Source organism: Copadichromis virginalis, linkage group LG20 (genome assembly GCF_057382275.1).
Source record: "Copadichromis virginalis isolate Kocher_CV1m ecotype Utaka linkage group LG20, C_Virginalis_male_GT1.1, whole genome shotgun sequence".
Classification (NCBI taxonomy): Eukaryota; Metazoa; Chordata; class Actinopteri; order Cichliformes; family Cichlidae; genus Copadichromis; species Copadichromis virginalis.
This window is the reverse complement of record NC_140637.1, coordinates 2,237,696-2,255,060: the sequence shown is the minus strand read 5'-3', so window position 1 is coordinate 2,255,060 and position 17,365 is coordinate 2,237,696. Positions and strand designations below refer to the sequence as shown.

The 17,365-nt window shown below is 39.0% G+C and overlaps 1 protein-coding gene across 1 annotated transcript; it reads left to right on the top strand.

The window, feature by feature from the left end:
* Nucleotides 1–6,751: 6,751 nt before the first annotated feature.
* Nucleotides 6,752–10,508, top strand: hoxc13a (homeobox C13a). The gene is made up of 2 exons (XM_085443390.1): nt 6,752–7,403; nt 9,477–10,508. Exons 1-2 carry the CDS (start codon nt 6,752–6,754, stop codon nt 9,731–9,733), a joined length of 909 nt encoding a protein of 302 aa, XP_085299516.1. The 3' UTR covers nt 9,734–10,508.
* The last annotated feature ends 6,857 nt before the right edge of the window (nt 10,509–17,365 follow it).

Below are 17,365 nucleotides of genomic sequence, written 5' to 3'. Positions count from 1 at the left end.
AATATTCCGAGCGCGTGTCCGCGGAACTCTGTTTGCATGCTGACACATAAGAACTCTTTGAAGACTGCATAGTGTTAGAAACTGTAATGAACTCTGGTGGCACAGAAACTAGGCTACAGAAACTACTACAAGAAAAACCGCAAGATATCCTTGAAGATTATTTCAATACAGATTTCTATATCTTAAATGGCCAAACATATTTTGGATCAGTTTCGTCGCGATAAACACTTTCGAAATAAACGTGCTTAACCTCAGATGACTGTGTTGTTCTTTTTTCAGACCTGCTGTTAAGGAGAATAGCTCTTCAACAGAAAAATAGCTTCTCAAAGATCTTTTTCGGCAACAATTGGGAAGCTTCAAACATATTAAACACACTTCTGGCGTGGGTAGAACTCATTTAAGGGACAGCTTGTGTAGTGAAAGTCTGAAATGTGCAGAAAAAAGTTTTAAGGGCTTTATTCTTTGAGAGAAGGAGTGAGGTGATTAATGATGAACGTGTGTGTCTTTTGTTTTGCTGTCTGGACAGATGGAGCGACGGCCTCTCTTAACTTGAACTTGGACTTCCGACGAGACGCGTCAAACTGTGGATTTATTTTGCCAGCTTTCTCACCGGTCCACCCTCTAGACTGCAGCAGGAACACTAAGCAGTGACTCTTGCAAAACTTGATTTACCACTTAAACAGTGGTAAATCAAAGATTTGGCATATACAAAAGAATATTTTATCAACAACGGCGCACATAAAGGCAAAACTTGGACAAAATTTGGGCCTGCAGTGTTGGACGAGATAAGACTTAGTAACGTGTTGGTGTCATGTGTCGTTATAAAAGTAAATATCAAATCAAATAATGCATTGCAGAAGTTAAAATAAAAACCTAGTGGCAGTACTCATTTTGTGATGAGTTTAAGAGATAATTGCGCAAGGCTACGCTAAACTGCCTTTATCCACGTCAGGAAGCCTAATATACAGTAAGATATGTGTCTAAAATCATAAATTGTTGTGTCACTACACCAACCACCTTATCAGATCTATTTATCCGTCTGTTTTTCTGGTGATGCTGGTGTAGCTTGTCATCTGAATTGTGCGAAATTCTACAAATGTTTGCGGCTTACATGCTCCCCATTAAATCGGTGCTGTATTCCTGACGAATTTATTGCATTTCAGAAATACACTTTGCATTGCAACTTGATGACCTGCACAATTTCTTATTCTCGAATTTTGTAAAAGACCCTGTTATCAGTTCAGTGCAGTGAACGAATGATGAACAATGGACAATGTAATAAGAATATGATAAGTACACTTTTAAAAAAAGGTTGTAAAGCCTGCGTTGTATTTTGTAAATCCATCTGGCCTAGCTGGAGCGGTGGTCTGCCAGCCATACCCTCTGTTCTGTGGGCGCGGCTCTGCTTGGCCTCCTTTAGTTTGCGGTTAGTCCACGGCCATGCTCTCATAGTCTACCTGCTTTGGGTGAAATTAAAAGAGTCAAATCTGAAGTAAATTACGCCTAATGTATATGTATGTGTATGTAGTCCTTTTCATGCAGCGTGTTTGAAAGAGTCATGACATACAGCCACTCTCTACACTGTGCTATCCCTGACGCGTAAAATGGCCAAACCTGTCGGTGATTATCCTGAAGATGACCAACTTCAAGCTAAACGTACTAATTTTCAAACGTCCGCCATATTTTGTTACTTGGCTTTGCAGTAGTTTACATCTTTAACCTTAAGTTGGTAAGAGTCTATTTAAGAAAGTATTAGTGGTTTGAATCTAAAGGGCTGGGACACTCCCTGCACCGTATTGTCTAAACTCAATACACTTGTGTCTTCTGTTCACTGTGTGCTGTTTCACGAATACTAAATGTAATTTAAGTTTGCCTGGCAAACATGTCTTCCTACCACTGAAATTAGACTACGATTTTGCAGTAGATTTATCTCCTGAAAACGTATAGGCGACTGCCACGTAGTTTACATTAGATTGGGGTCACAAATGCCTTATCCAGGTTCGGCTGCTAGTATCAGCTGCTCATCCTTATGCGGCAAGACACAGAAAATGCAACAACCAGGCTAATTTGTTGACCTAGGTTCTAGCAAACTAAAAGCTGTACCCTGATCTATTTACGCATTGCGTTTAAATTAACATTTTTTGTTACTGTCTTGAAAATTCATTCTTTGTCACGCACCAAGCACTGCACCGCCTAGTTATATATTTCAGACCTTGGCAAAAATCACATGCTGCCCTATGCCCTGACAGTTGGCATAGAAAGTCAGTGATGATGGATATATGCTTACGAACTCTTCTGATCGTAAATTAAATGCAGCTCGGAGAGGAAAACACCAGATTGAGATGCTGTTTTGTAGGAATGCTTTCATGACAGGAAAGCATTGTCCTGCTTCCAGAACAATAGTCCACCTTCACACAAGCATCGCGATTCCTAGGAGGAGGAGAAGTGCTGTATTTTTCAGATGAAAATGTTGCACGAACAAAGATTAATGCAAGCATGGAAGTACATGTTGCGACTCAAGCAGTAACGTGTGACTTACACGATGCTTTCAAGTTAATATGAGCCTCAGTTTCCTGTCATGTTTATGTATCACAATCCAGTTTGGGTCCAATTGCTTCGTCCATATACAGTATACTTAAAGCCGCTAAAAGTCTCCATGGGCTCCTTACTATATTGCGCACATCTATTTGGTTTTTTGGTTTGTCTACGTGTGGTTTTCAGTTGAATTACCAGTGATTTTAACTTCATTATAACATTGGTTCAGCCTGCAGCTGATTGGAAACTCTTAAATATATCCAAGGATTTGCATCATAATGAAACTGTTAAGATACTATTTCATAGATAGATGAAAAATAATTCACTTAGGCTTAGCTTTAGGTTAATTTGTCTCTACCTCAAAAGATTAATTTGTAGGTTATGATGGCAGTGTCATTATTATTTGAATAAGATATGGGCCTGCGGGAAATGGGATTGGGTTGAATGGGGCTGTACAATAACACACTACAGCCTTGTACTGCAGAGTCAAAATGGCGCTCGGTGCATGATGTAAACGCATATTCTTCTGGCTTAATAGCCATCGGCTAAGTCTTGTGCATATGCAGTGAGTTGACAGCGGAAGCTGCAGGTAGGGAGCCGTTGTATGAGGATGGAAGGTTCCCCTCCCCCACAAACCAATGCACCAGACAGGCGCTCTCCCCGCCTGACAGGGCCTGTCTGGCAGGACGTGATGTCTGGTTGTCAATGTATTTACTGCGAGGCATCATTGCTGGTGGTCAGGATAGTCGTTTCTATTAACACTTCCCCCGCTTTCGCAGTGAAGAGTATTTGATTCATCCTTGCAGATCATTCTAAGTTTTTAAACAAAAGTTTTAATATTTAAGATGGATGAATGTTTGTAAAATTACATGTTTTTTTAAATTTTCTGGTCGAAGTTCCCATAAACCGAATAAGGAGAAGTATCCAGAACCTCTCTAAAATACTTTGCTTAAAACTGAGCAGTGAGAGTTTTTCACTATTGTCTCTGACTGCAAATGTATTTGCGTAATTTATTTAGTCATTTATTTTTTTGTAGTTTGGTTAATACCCCTTCAAGCATCGCGACTTTGATTGAAAGCGTTTCCTTCTTTCTTGTCATTATACGCAAATTTAAGAACTATAATATGCGGTGACAAAAAAAGTAAACCCACTTAGGCGAATGAATTTTAGTCTGATTTCCCAGCATAAGAGACAAGTTTGCGTACTTACCCAGAGCAACTCATTTGAACCCTAAACTCAAGTTCAGGGTTCAGTGTGGGCAAGAAAATAGCAATCTTCATTTTACAATTAATTATTTATAAATCTCGCTGTGAATGGGTAGTTCGGATGATATTAATTTGAATTTTTAAATACAATGTGAAACTTGGGCATGCGGAAACTTGCGGGAAATATTTATAAGAATCTGTGTATCTTAAGCAGGTTGAGGGTTAATGAAAGATAATGAATTCTGAAGTTCACGTTAACATATTTTCTGTGGGGCTAATTAAACACTATAGCTAACATGGAGTTACTGGTATCTTTGCTACTTTTCCTTAAACGCCTACATACTATCCAATCTATATATTTTTTTTGCTTTTTTCCCTCTCCTAACCATAAACGTGATAGTCATAATACTTACTTCTACTTACAAAGGGTTAAAGAAGGCAAATTCAATAGTTACCCGTATATTTAAGATGTTAATCTGTTGTGATAATGTAGTGTAGTCTAGTTTTTCAGAAATGATTGATAAAATCAGAAACGGACATTTCCAGTCTATTTTAGAGAAATGTACAGGTCAGATTAACACGTGATTTATATATTTGTATACGAAAAAAGATAGTGGATTGCAATTTTCCTTCTCTTTTTTTTTGGCTTTGCTTTGTTTAATGTTAAACTATCAGGCTGCCTATTCGACCAACGCTACATCATCAGTCTGGAGGAACTGTTTCTACAATCAGCAAGAAATATGCACTTGCATCTGTTATAGTAGACAGCATTGATTAAAAATACTAACAATTAAAGAAGATTTTTAATATACGGTCATTAATAATAAAAAGGAGCTAAATTCTTAGTTTGGAAGGTGCCGGTTTTCTGCCGCGCAAATGTTGTCAAATTCCTGATTTTCAAGCAGAAACTAAATAGTATTTGGAATTCTTTCCCCCTCTTCGCACATAGCAAATATTTTAGAGTAAGGGTCTCCAAATAACTTCTAGTTTGCTGCATACTTCAGTGTGAAGTTCATTCTTGCCTGTCTAGACTCTGATTACGACCTTGTTTGTCTGCGTTTTTTTACCTTGACCTTGGACTTCCGTGCAGCTGCCGCTTGGATGAGCTTTTCGCAGTTGTAATTTCCTTGAGACAAAAGAGCTAAAGTCTCCGTCCGAGGAACAACAGGGGTCCGGCTTCCCCAGTGCTGTTTGCAAATGCGCAACGGTTGCTCGATTATTCCTAAGACAACTCAGAAGAGCAAAAATGTTGATAAACTATCCGCCCTTTACAGGGTAGCTTGTAGCCTGCTTTATGAGTGACTCATGGAACAGGCATTACAAAAAGCCTTTATGGATTCACTGTGGGCCTAGCCTATCGGCCATATTTGAAACTTGAAAATACAGTAAAGTTTTATATATTAGCTCAGAAGTAATTTTTGAAATGCAGAACAGAAGAAAGTGTGTGTGCGTGCGTGTGTGTGTGTGTGTGTGGGGGGGGGGGGGGGGGGGGAGGGGGTATAGAACCTGGTGGTAATAAGAAGAACTAAAACTTTTTGAATAGTCTTACAAATCTAAAGGAAGACGCAGATAAAACAACAGAGGAAGAGTTGTTGGAAGAAATAGGTCCGCATATCTATCATGGAGTATAATTAAATAAGCTCTTTAGCCAAAATACAGTCCAGCTCAAAGCGGCCCTTGTTCTTATTTTCCCCTGGTAGCGTCAGCATCCACTTATAGAGTATGAATGAAGTGCACAGTGAAACGGAAACATCACATGAATTCGCTTAATGGTGACTTTGATTGTCTTCTTGTCGTTGAAACTCACTTTGGGCCTGAGAGTGAATCTTTAAACTAAATATATCCTTACTTAAACATATAACGGATTAAACTCTATAAAAACTAAACGCTATCAGTCAGTATGGGCAATTACGGCATTTATACATTTAAATACCAAAACACTGTTCGCTTATTTTGTAATGACGGCGTCTTACCTGCTATGACTTTCATCTCGTCCTGTGGCGGCTGGTACTGCGGTGCAGTGACTGTCATTCAGCACATTCACGGTTGATAATCCTAAAACTCAGCCTGGTAGGTCTGCATCACATACACACGGCGCGCACACACCCGGCCAACCTGTAGATACTTACTTAATTAAGAACAATATGCTGCAAAAAATAATTACCTCATTCTAAAAAATAACTAAATAAAAGAAAAGAAATACATAAAATGAAATATTATAGTTTTCACAATATCAACATCTTAAATGTAATATTAGTAACATCCTGATTATTCCCTGCTGCAAAAAAACAAAACAAAACAGAATTTCTTCATTATATTGATGTGCGAATTAGTAGAAGATACGGATCTAAATGCGCACTTCTAGGAAGGAGCCTTGATAAGAGGTTTGAATATGCATATATAGTGTCCCACATATACCTAAGACCAGTGTGCGATAATAAAGATTAAGTTGACTACATAATTAAGATTCCATATTACATTATCGTTCTGTAATATTATATATTTTTATATTTCAAACAAAACCCCAGACGCAACATATCCACCACAAAGTAATGGACAGAGATAAGAGTTTGTGTCATATGAAGCTGAAAATACTATTCACAAATGTAAATACAAATACTTTATTTTAATTTTTTCTTTGCACAATGTTATATGCCCTGGCATCTTCAGAAATCGGCTAAACTTCACAGGTTGCTTTCGTTTGCTCCAGATCGTGAACGTATCCAAACTCCCCTTTAAGGGTGTGGGTCTAGGTGATTTAAGCCAATGATATGACTCGGTGTTCTGCAGGAAAAACGGTGACACTTGAGGCAGTGGGTCTTTAAAGGGCTGCTCTGCTCCTGCTCACAAGCTCAATCTCGTAGGACTTGTTAGCGTATCACGTGCCAGATTCTTAATGAAGTGGACACACAAGAGCACTATGTGCGCATGCGCTCGGTGTAAACTGTAGTTGGAAATGAGGTGTCCGTCTTGGAGTAGTCGACTTTTAAAAAGCATCGGCAGCCCGTGATATGACGACTTCGCTAGTTCTGCATCCACGCTGGGCGGACACCTTGATGTACGTTTATGAAAAAAGCCCGAATGAAAACAACCAGAATAAAAGCCAAACAATGGAGGGACTGAGCGGTAATTGCCCTGCGACCCACTGCAGGGACCTGATGTCGCACCCCGCGCTGGGACGACATTCTGGCACCATAGCGACCCACCAGGGCTCCGTCTACTCGGATATTTCCTCCACAGACACTGGCCGACAGTGTCCCGCTTCTCAAACATCATCAAGTGCATCTTTGAGTTACGGTTATCCCTTTGGAAACCCATATTACGGCTGCAGATTATCTCACTCGCACAACGTGAACTTGCAGCAGAAGCCTTGCTCGTACCATCCCGCAGAGAAATATGCCGAGCCCAGCACAGCGCTGCCTACGGAAGAGCTGTCTACCAGGGCGAAAGAGTTTGCCTTCTACCCGAGTTTCGCCAGCTCGTATCAGGCTGTTCCCGGATATCTCGACGTGTCGGTGGTGCCCAGTATCAGTGCCCACCCTGAACCGCGCCACGACGCCTTGATTCCCATGGAGGGCTACCAGCACTGGGCTCTCCCTAATAGCTGGGATGGCTACAAAGAGCCAACACAACCAACTCATATTTGGAAATCACCTTTCCCAGGTATGGAAAAGTATAATGATTTTTAAAGTGTTCCGGCAGATTGGAATTTCTGCAGCATTTTAATACGCATTAGGGCTATTAAAAAGCAGGCAGATAGTTTACTTTGCTTTCGTACTGTGGTCATCTAATTTTATTGTGTTAAAGTCTCCGTATCAACTTACCAATGAGCCACGGGAAACTAAATCTGATGAAAAAACACACAACTGTAAATTCCCATGTCTGTCATCACGTGTAATTTTCCTGCATCTCTCATTTTATGCGGAGATATTCATATGGTTTGAAGTTCAACAAATCCCCATGCATTTCTTTGAAATATGCATAAATTGAAAGTAAATTGGAATTCCACGTTAAGGTGGGTTTTCTGGAGCCCATCCTTTCTGAGTATTTGCTTTTGACAGTCATATGATGACAATAGTTAAGTTTCGTCACGTAGAACAGAGAGGAACAGCACTGCATACCTTTGCCCCTTGTATGACAATATAGTGGCTTAGCTAGCCTGCTGCGTTTGGATGGTGCCAATAAATCTTAGCGCCCCCGTGGTGCGTCTTTTGCATATATTAGGATTCATTTATAACATTTGCATTACATACAGATCTTTGCATCATGTCGTATAAATGGTTCAAAAAGACGGACAGGCTCACCTTTTACGTTGTTTGCCATCACACAGCATGCCTCATATCAATAGCATGCGCCAGTATGCACTTTACAGAGTGTTTAGGCTACTTTGTTTAGCTTATGACTTTATTATCTTTTTGAAATCTGTAGCTATTTTTAATTTCTGGTAGGGACCCCATTGCTTTTTAAATGTTATAAATGTTACAAGAGCAAGCCACGCAAGCACGGGCACGCAGACAGTTACGCGCGTACACATGTACGAACACACAAGTGCGCGCTGCCTTTCTGTGCTGTTTCAGCCACACACACAGACTGACGTCCTCTCACGCGCATCAACTGATTTTCTTGCAACTAAAAACACATGCAGTGACTCTCATATCCAGTCAGTTATCCTCAATTTAATGACAAGATATAACTGAATGCTTGAGGACAGTGAGTCAAATAATAGGACATAGCTTTAAAATCCTTTAGCTTAAATAATGTGGATTTCCCCCCAATTTCATGTTTAAACAAGAATAGTGTATCGTAACAATCTCTTGCTGCCAATTATAGGGGGCGAAAAACTGCATGTATTACAGCTTGCCAGTATTTGTGTTAAGATTGCCATGCTTGTCCTGTCATGTTTTTGCACGGCTGTTTTGCATTTAGCTTTACTCTTGAAGAAAGAGACTAGTCACAAAAGTTAGGTTAACTTAAAAAAAAAAGAACTACGGGGAATTAACAAAAAAAGTGAATAGAGTATAAAAAAGAAAATTGCTTTATATTATGAGTAAAACTAGAATCTTTCAAGAAAGCCTTTAAAGAAAAGTATAAAATATGTTAAACATGTATAACTTTATTGTAAGAATTAAAAACTTAAAGTTGCCAGCTGTCTTCAAGTTAGATGCCAGATTGTGATTCCTGTGTCTTACTGGTGACTGGTGTGTGGCACACACAACCGGACCAAATATAATTACACTTATCAGTCTTACCCCACAGCTTGATTACATGTCAATGGGAGATTCGTTTAAGATAACAATAACCGCAGTTACGTTGGTCCACAGATTATCAGTGAGATCAGATAAAGTGTTAGTATGAACCATAACTGTCACTTGATATTGAAAGATCATTTACAACAACTGGAAGTTATTCAGTCACCTCTCCACATGTCAGGTGCAGCACACCAGAGATTCTGACTTCCAGAAAATTTTAACTCTGTAGCCCATTCCCGTCACCACACACACACACACACACACACACACACACACACACACACACACACACACACACACACACACACACACACACACACACACACACACTCAAAGAGATTGTATTTTCCTATTTTCACTCCAGTAGAGTCCATCCAAATTTGACCGGCCTTGTCAAACGCAGCATTGCTGGTTTTGTGAAATGAAACATTGTGCTATTTTGCACAGCGACTAATATTTTCCTGGAACTGTTCCTATTTTCTTGCAGATGTTGTGCCATTGCAGCCTGAGGTCAGCAGTTATCGTCGAGGGCGTAAAAAGCGTGTCCCTTACACCAAAATCCAGCTCAAGGAACTGGAGAAAGAGTATGCAGCGAGCAAGTTCATCACCAAAGACAAGAGAAGGCGGATCTCGGCCGCCACCAACCTTTCAGAGCGTCAAGTCACCATCTGGTTCCAAAACCGACGAGTCAAGGAGAAGAAATTTGTCAGTAAATCCAAGAACAGTCATATGCACACCACTTGAATGGATGAGCGACTTTCTTGAAACTGCAAGTCACACTTTCCAAATCATCTTGCCATATATTTACCTCTTCCAATCGTAGTTGAAGAAATTTCTTTTGTATTTTTAATTTAAGTTCCATCATCAACTCCACCGACCACGCAACCAAGGTCTCCGATTTCAATTTAGGGATAATGCTCTAAAAACTGTGAAAATATAAAAATTCACTTCACATTTTGTTTTATAGGAATGTACATATATAAATATATAATATTTAAAACGATATTAGTATTTCAAAGACAAGTATTGTGTGTTTCTTTTCCTGTTTCCTTTTTCTAAGATTTCAAAAGGACTGATGATATTTCAATACTTGCAACTGATCAAAACAGAGGACACGGTTTAATGTCATTTTTGAACTGTAGTCGCCGCATGGACAATGGTTGCGGTGGCGAAAAGACATGCTGAACTTGAGACTTTATCGTCTTCAACAAAAGACTTTCGGAAGAAAGAATAATTTTCTAAATAAAAAAAGGAAAAAGAAAGAAAAAGAAAAAAAATGTTACATCTGAATTTCAAAAGCTATGTGTGTGGGATATGTAAAGCCTGGGGTAAAACAAAGGCTGCTATGTCGTTAATCTGTACAGTGCAATGCCTTTCTTATTTAATTCATATTATCTAGTATGGCGGAAATGTAAACTGGAATATCCCCCAAACCTGTATTTTTTCCTTTTATCAGTGAAGGATTCTGTCATGCAACCGGAATGATTGTAAACCATTAAAGTCAGTGAGTATTACACATAAATGCACAATCGTTTCTATCTTGTTTTGACTTCGTTGGTGTAACATTGGAGATGATCACACGCCTTGTACGACGCCTGTAATTTCTACTTTGGTGCAGTATGTGAACTGTTTTGTGGTGTTGAATTACGTACTGATAACGTGTTTCATAAATAAATGATGATTATGAAAATGCTCAAATATCCAAGTCAATCAGCCACCCTCCTCGCAGCATTTCCTTTCGTTTCAAGTTACACCGGTGCTACTAAGTAGCAGAGACCCAGACCTCTATCGCTTTTCCTCTACAACATCCCAGCAACGGATGGGCGAGTCCAGATTTTTATTTCGCACAATACTCGATTAAGAATAACTGGGCAACCTGGAGTCATCTTGTTGGTAAGCAGGGATGATACAGTGATTAGTCACGATTAGTGCGCAACAAGGCATACTGGCACTTGCAAAGTCAGAAAAACATAAATGAATAACTATGCTGGAATTTACTTCTTTCTTCCACAGAGAACTACAATGTTGAGACTTACAGGACCCGTTTATTTACATAGATCACCTTTGAGAAACGGAGAAATGTGCTCATGAAGTTTGTACCGCAAAATTCCACCGCAATTTCCATCAAAGTTAAAGGCAGTGCATTTTTTTCTGTTATTTAGCATTCGTTCAAGTTTCAGAATAACTGGCATTCAGCGAATCAAATGGCTTATCTACCCGCTCTCACGCGAACATTTAGCGGGTTATTATTTTCAATCCTTATTATTTTCCATCCACAGGTACAAAAGTGTTTTGTTGTGGGTCTAACGGAAACGTAAAAACCGGCAACCTTTAAGAGGGCAAGAAACATTGTCTTAATTAGACACCATCTGTACTGAGAGTATTTATTCAGAACATATTTTGCTGATTAATATTTTCCAACATACTGACAAAACCTGAGTAGATTTAAAAGGCAAAGCATTTGCTTTGGTAAATGTAGTTTTAGTCCTTCGCTGGATTCGGTGTACAGGCTCGAGCCTGTTGTAATTGCAGTACGGAGTTGTTCCAGGTAAACCTATACACAGGTTGCAGTTGTATTTAAGTTGAGAAGCCATTTCACCCACCCACACACACACACACACACACACACACACACACACACACACACACACACACACACACACACACACACACACACACACACACACACACACACACACACACGGTCTATCTGCGTCTTAATAGTAGGTCAATTACGTGTGGTTTTGTTTATGTACATGTTTTTTATGTGTTTAAAGAGAAGGTTTTGTTGTATTTTACACGCATCCACTTGTTTCACATTCAGACTTTAGTCATGAATTTCTCAAAGGTAAGTTAGGCTAGGCTACTTGTGCAACAGGAAATGACGGGAGAAGAATAATACGCGGACATAAACGGTTAGACACGAGTGTCCTGAGAATAATTGAAGATGCGGTCAGTTTATTTTAAGCTCCTGGTGACTAGCCCACATCAAGTCTGTGATTAAATGTTTTATCTGAATTAAAACCCAGGTATATGACTCTTCGTGTGAGATGTAAAGCGTGAAAACGGTTTCTGTGCCTTTCTTTAGTCTTAGCATTTTACGTCTGAGGCCTTTCATATTAAATCTAACGTTAAAGCTAATCCCTAAAAAAACAAACAAACAAATCCAACCAAATTGATCATTAGTCTAAGTTTTGCTGTGCACTTTCATTTCTTTATGTGCCAATTTCTGGCGCGCTGTGTCAGACTTGAGGCTCTAAGCCGCCAGATTTCAACTTTTGTTCGTTCGTTTCCTGGATTTTCAGTCCCTGTAGAAAGTTCTGGCTCCTCTAATTTACCCTTGACCATGACTATGCAGTCACTTTGACCTTGACATCACAGCGGATTGTGAATAATAAATAGGGGGTTGGACACCACTGCTGACGGTTTGTTTGTAGGCAAACAAGGTGTTATTTCCCAGTCTAGACAGACGGGCTTAATGACATGCCATAAATACATAAAAAGGGGAAGTGTAGCGATATCCTCTGACCTGCGACTCTGACCATCTCTAAGAGCGGTGCATTAACATTTTGACTCAGTTGTTTTTTTCTTTTCTTTCACCCCCCCCCCCCCCCCCTCTTTTTTTTAAGAAGTCATCTAAAAGTACTTGTTCTAGCCCGTACCTCCCAAACCACCAATGGTTTCATGCACTCATCATGAGGTGTGTGTGTTATTGACCACGGAGGACAGGTAGAACTTTTGACGCCTCACACCAACATCAGTAACCCTCAGCAAGCAGCCATACTGCCTACACAGCAAGAGGAAATAATTATACGACGTCGCCCACAATAAAACAATTAAAGGTACGGCTGTTTTCTTCCTAATATGGCAGTAGGCCTACATGGACTTTGTTTTAGGACATTTTGTAGCTTTCAAAAAAAAGTACACTGAAAAAACAAAAGTAAGGAAGAATATGCTGTGACAAGCATAACCTTAATTTTTAAATGTGGTTTATTTCTGTCGATGAGCTACACTTCGTACAGCGACGACGTGAACGTTTTCATATGTAAAAATGCACAGCTGTTTATATGTATTTTGTTTCAGAACAAAAGTATGCGCTACGTATTTTTTCTTTAGCTGTGTATTTAAAGTCCGACCAGTAATTTGCCACATAAATTGGCTAATCTACACCAGCAAAATGCAGTGAAACGAGCGGAAAATGCGCTTTAAAACATACGCGTGTGTAATGCTGTAACAACCATGTTTTTAAAGCGTTTTACATATACATATATGAAGAACGAGAAATGGTACAGTACATAAACTCATGTGTAAATGTATCAGCGTCGCAATAAGCTACACGGTTCCCCTTTTTTCATCTGCTCAGTTTTAGGCCCAAATCGACATCTATGCCAAATATGTTAAATAGCCAGATTAGTAGTTTATGTGCCAAACGGGGAATTATGCAGCATATTAAACCATACAAAACTGCTTCAAAACTAAAAGAAAAAAGTAGCCCTTGCGTTTTGCTGTATGTGGAGGTGTGAAAGCAGCAGGCCACCGTCAGCTATGAAAAAGGGGGCTGATAACCTCTGGTGGTGACCAGAGGAAAATATCAGGAAGTGTTGCAACAGCATTTTTCTTAATGTGTTTTCGTTCATGTCTAGTTTTAGCGCCTGGTTGACATTTTTTCCAGTGCTTTTGACAATATTTGCGGAACACGGAACTTACCTTTGTTTCATTTTGTCCAATTATTTTAAAGTAAAAAAGATTTTTTAAAAAGGAAAGTTTTCTGTCAGCATTTAAAGTTGAAGCCTGACGTTTAAAGCTGACAGAATGCCATTTTTATCTTAGTTATTTTGCAAGGGCACTGCTGTCTGAATTAAACCTTATATTATACCATCAGTGCAAAATTATTTGATGTCTGTAAATGTGTTATTTGATGTATTCTAGGCATAATATGCTCGATCAATGTAAGACGCAGAAGGCTACCGAGACTTTCAGCGTTTAGTTGTTTTATTTATTTATCCATTTATTTGTTGACCTCACTGGAAAAAAAGGCGACTTCATATTTTTTAAAAGTTGCACACTGTTCAAACATGTTACAAGTGAATTAAATCTTGCTAGGCATACAAGCCAAGTTTTGTTCGAAAATTCATACTCTAATAGTCATAAACAGCCCTAGTTAATTAACACTTTATAGTCAAATTTTTTGATTAAACATTTTACTATACAGGCGCACAGGATACTAAAGTTGTCAAGTTTGGATTAAAAATTAATCCAGCTAATAAAATAAAGAAATCAAAGAAAAAATATTCTTGTCTAACATTTTTTGACAGTTTCTTTCGATACAGCTGAGCACAAAGTGACGGTCAGGTTCAGATATTGATTTCTATAAAGTGAAGCTTTACTATTGATCCTTAGTTTGCGTATTTGAATTTTTGAATTTTTAATTTTTACACAACAATCTCCGGGTTAAATTATAATGAATACGTATTCTATTTGGGTTGTTTTTTAGCTTCCTTAATTTGAAATTCAAAATAATAATAATATCATTTTCCCTCGGAATGATATGCGCTGTTCTTAGAGATATAAGTAGCAGAATTCGTATTTTATCAAAAGAATGCATATAGTTATTTTTGCAAGAAAACCGCATAAAACATAGTGTGTTGCTGTAAACAAACAAACAAACAAACAAACCAAAAAAGCTCTTCCAAAACATTTAATCTAAAACGTTACCACTTTGTGGTTCCTTATACTTCCCTTGGTGGTTAGTTTTTCTTGAAGGAGGCTTTTAAGGGGTTGCACATAGCTATAACTGTGGCAACCTGCCTGCCGAGAATCAAAGAGAGAAAAGGGGAAGAAAAGCCCTTTGTTTAGGCTATTGCCCTGTCTGGACAGGGACCAGGGGATTGCACGAGACTGTTTTCAATATCGAGCAGACAGTGTACTAGACAGTGACCTTGACAGTGCTATATGCTTTAAGTTCTTTATTTTAAATAATAGATTTTCGTTATGCTAGAGCACAAGGCCTATAGCCCACGGTCACATATGACATCATCGTCGAGCTAAAGATGCACAGAACAGACGTGCAGTTGTTTGCACGTGAAATCCGGATCTGTGGGATACTTTGGATCAGAGGCGTGGAGAGACGAGGCAAGGAGGCGCAACACATGGCCTCTTTCTCCGAGGTAAAGTGGCGACTTAAGCCTGCACATTACTTAACGCATGGACGTCCGGGACATTTTGTTGTAAACATCACACTGTGCTGTTTTGCTTTTGTCAACTGTTATAATAACATGAGAAGCTGTGAAGTGATAGCGAGGCACCCAAATGCTTTTCATAAGACCGAGGCCTAAGATATTATACTGGATTGATGTTGTGCTGCATTGCGAGACTCCCTAACTAGATGCAAGAATGTGCAGTGATAGGAGAGGCAGTGAGACCAAGGGAGAGAGATAAACCCCGACAGATCCCCAAGAGCTTCTCCAGTTTAAACATTTGATATTTGTTCTTTCTATTTAAGGCTAGAGCGAGGCCCGGTGCCTTTCGGTTAGATTGGATACATGGTCACAAGTTACGGACACAGCTATCAGATATCGGCTGACTTGCAAATCGTTCCCAAACCAGTGTTTAGGTGAATGCTAATGTTCTCACATAACACCTCATTGGCAAATTTCTAATTGGCAACTAGCGACATTCAGCACGCATGTGCAGGCTTCTGTAAGCCGGCGCATTTCTGTTAATGCATAAATTCATAGTGCTGCTGTCAATAAATAAAGGGAATATTAATGTATTTTATATTTGGACCTTTACAACAGATTTTCTTTTCTTGGTGCTATGTTAACAAGGCTGATATTTTTACATTTGTTTTTAATAAGCAACATGGAATTCGGTGCATTATCAAATATACGGATTATATATCTTTAAATTTAATGGAGATATCAACTCTCACAATACATACTGCAGTTTGCTGAACCTCATATCTATTCCTTTATTTTAATGGAGTATTAAAGTTCAACATCAAGTTCATCCCACCTTGTGTCGTGAACTTGAGTAGGCTGACGATGACATAAGTGGGCTATGTTATAGCTATGATTTTTTTTTTAAATATATGTCGTCGGACTTTTTAAACCACCTTGATTGAAATAAGCGGAGACTGGATTATGACAACTTTAGTAATTATATAAATTGATTTTTGGTAGTGGTGGTGGTAGCAAAATTTGAATTTGCAGGGCGATTGCAATAAACTGTTGCTGGACTCGTATAATACTGAAAGAGTTTAAACGACTGTGCAGTCTTCTTAGATTTATTTATTTATTTTCAAGAATAAGAAGCCTGTGTATCCTTGAGGGGAATGCAAAAGCCATGGATCACTTATAAGAATATGTACGAGGATTATGGTCATTTGATGACCACGGACCACATTAGAAATAGTTGGGCCAGCTGTTTGCAGAATACCTAAATCACGTGCATATGATAGTGATTTTTTTAATTATTATTTTTGAAAGAAACTGCACTTTGGCGGACTCTGAAAAGTTTGCGTGTGTGTGTGTGCGTGCGTAAACAGAGCGCTTTTGTCAGAAAATAGGATGACGGTATCACAGAATATCTCATATTTGTTCAGTGTCTTCCGAGCTGCATCCACAAATCAACTAATTAGTGCGTTATAAAGCAGAGAGACTCTCGGCTGATTGAATCAGCTAAGGGCCCTCTGATATCTTGTAAAATTCATATAAAAGAATTGTGAGAGGTATAACAATCCCACCAGAGTTTGGCTGCGAACGTTTATTGGTGGTATCTGTTAAAGTTGTTCGTGTGAGGTGTACTAGAGAATATTATGTGAAATATACCCTCTTAAAGTAACCTTGTAGAATATCGTCCTCCTTTACAGAGCCAGTGGCTTCAACCTGCTGACCCCGTTACTGTAAATATGAGTAGAGTGCGGCAATGAGCATCAGTCTTTTCTTAAAACAAGCTTGTAAAATTGGGACATCACAGCTTTATATGACACGGAATTCGACCATAATTTGCTAGAAAACAAGATGTCATATGCACCCTCTCCTTCAAGAAAAAATAGTTTTCATAAGAAATAGCATTTAAAAAACTTTTGCCAGCTTATAAAGATATTAAACGAGGCCATGGACAGTTCCACGAGTGTAAAAGGAGAAACAGTCTGGGCTCCTTTTGGACGCGGCGTTGCTCGAGTGAGCAAAAACAAGATTCTACATTTTTAATAAAAGGTTTATAGTATTTTTAAAAAGCATATAAACCTCAGTAATACAGAAGTTAATGTTTTGTTTTGTCTGAGATGGACCAAGTGGGTGGTACCATGTGTAGCAGAACTTAGCCTGGACACGTGGTCTGAGAATGACCAATCAGGCGCTCCTCCAGGTTTAA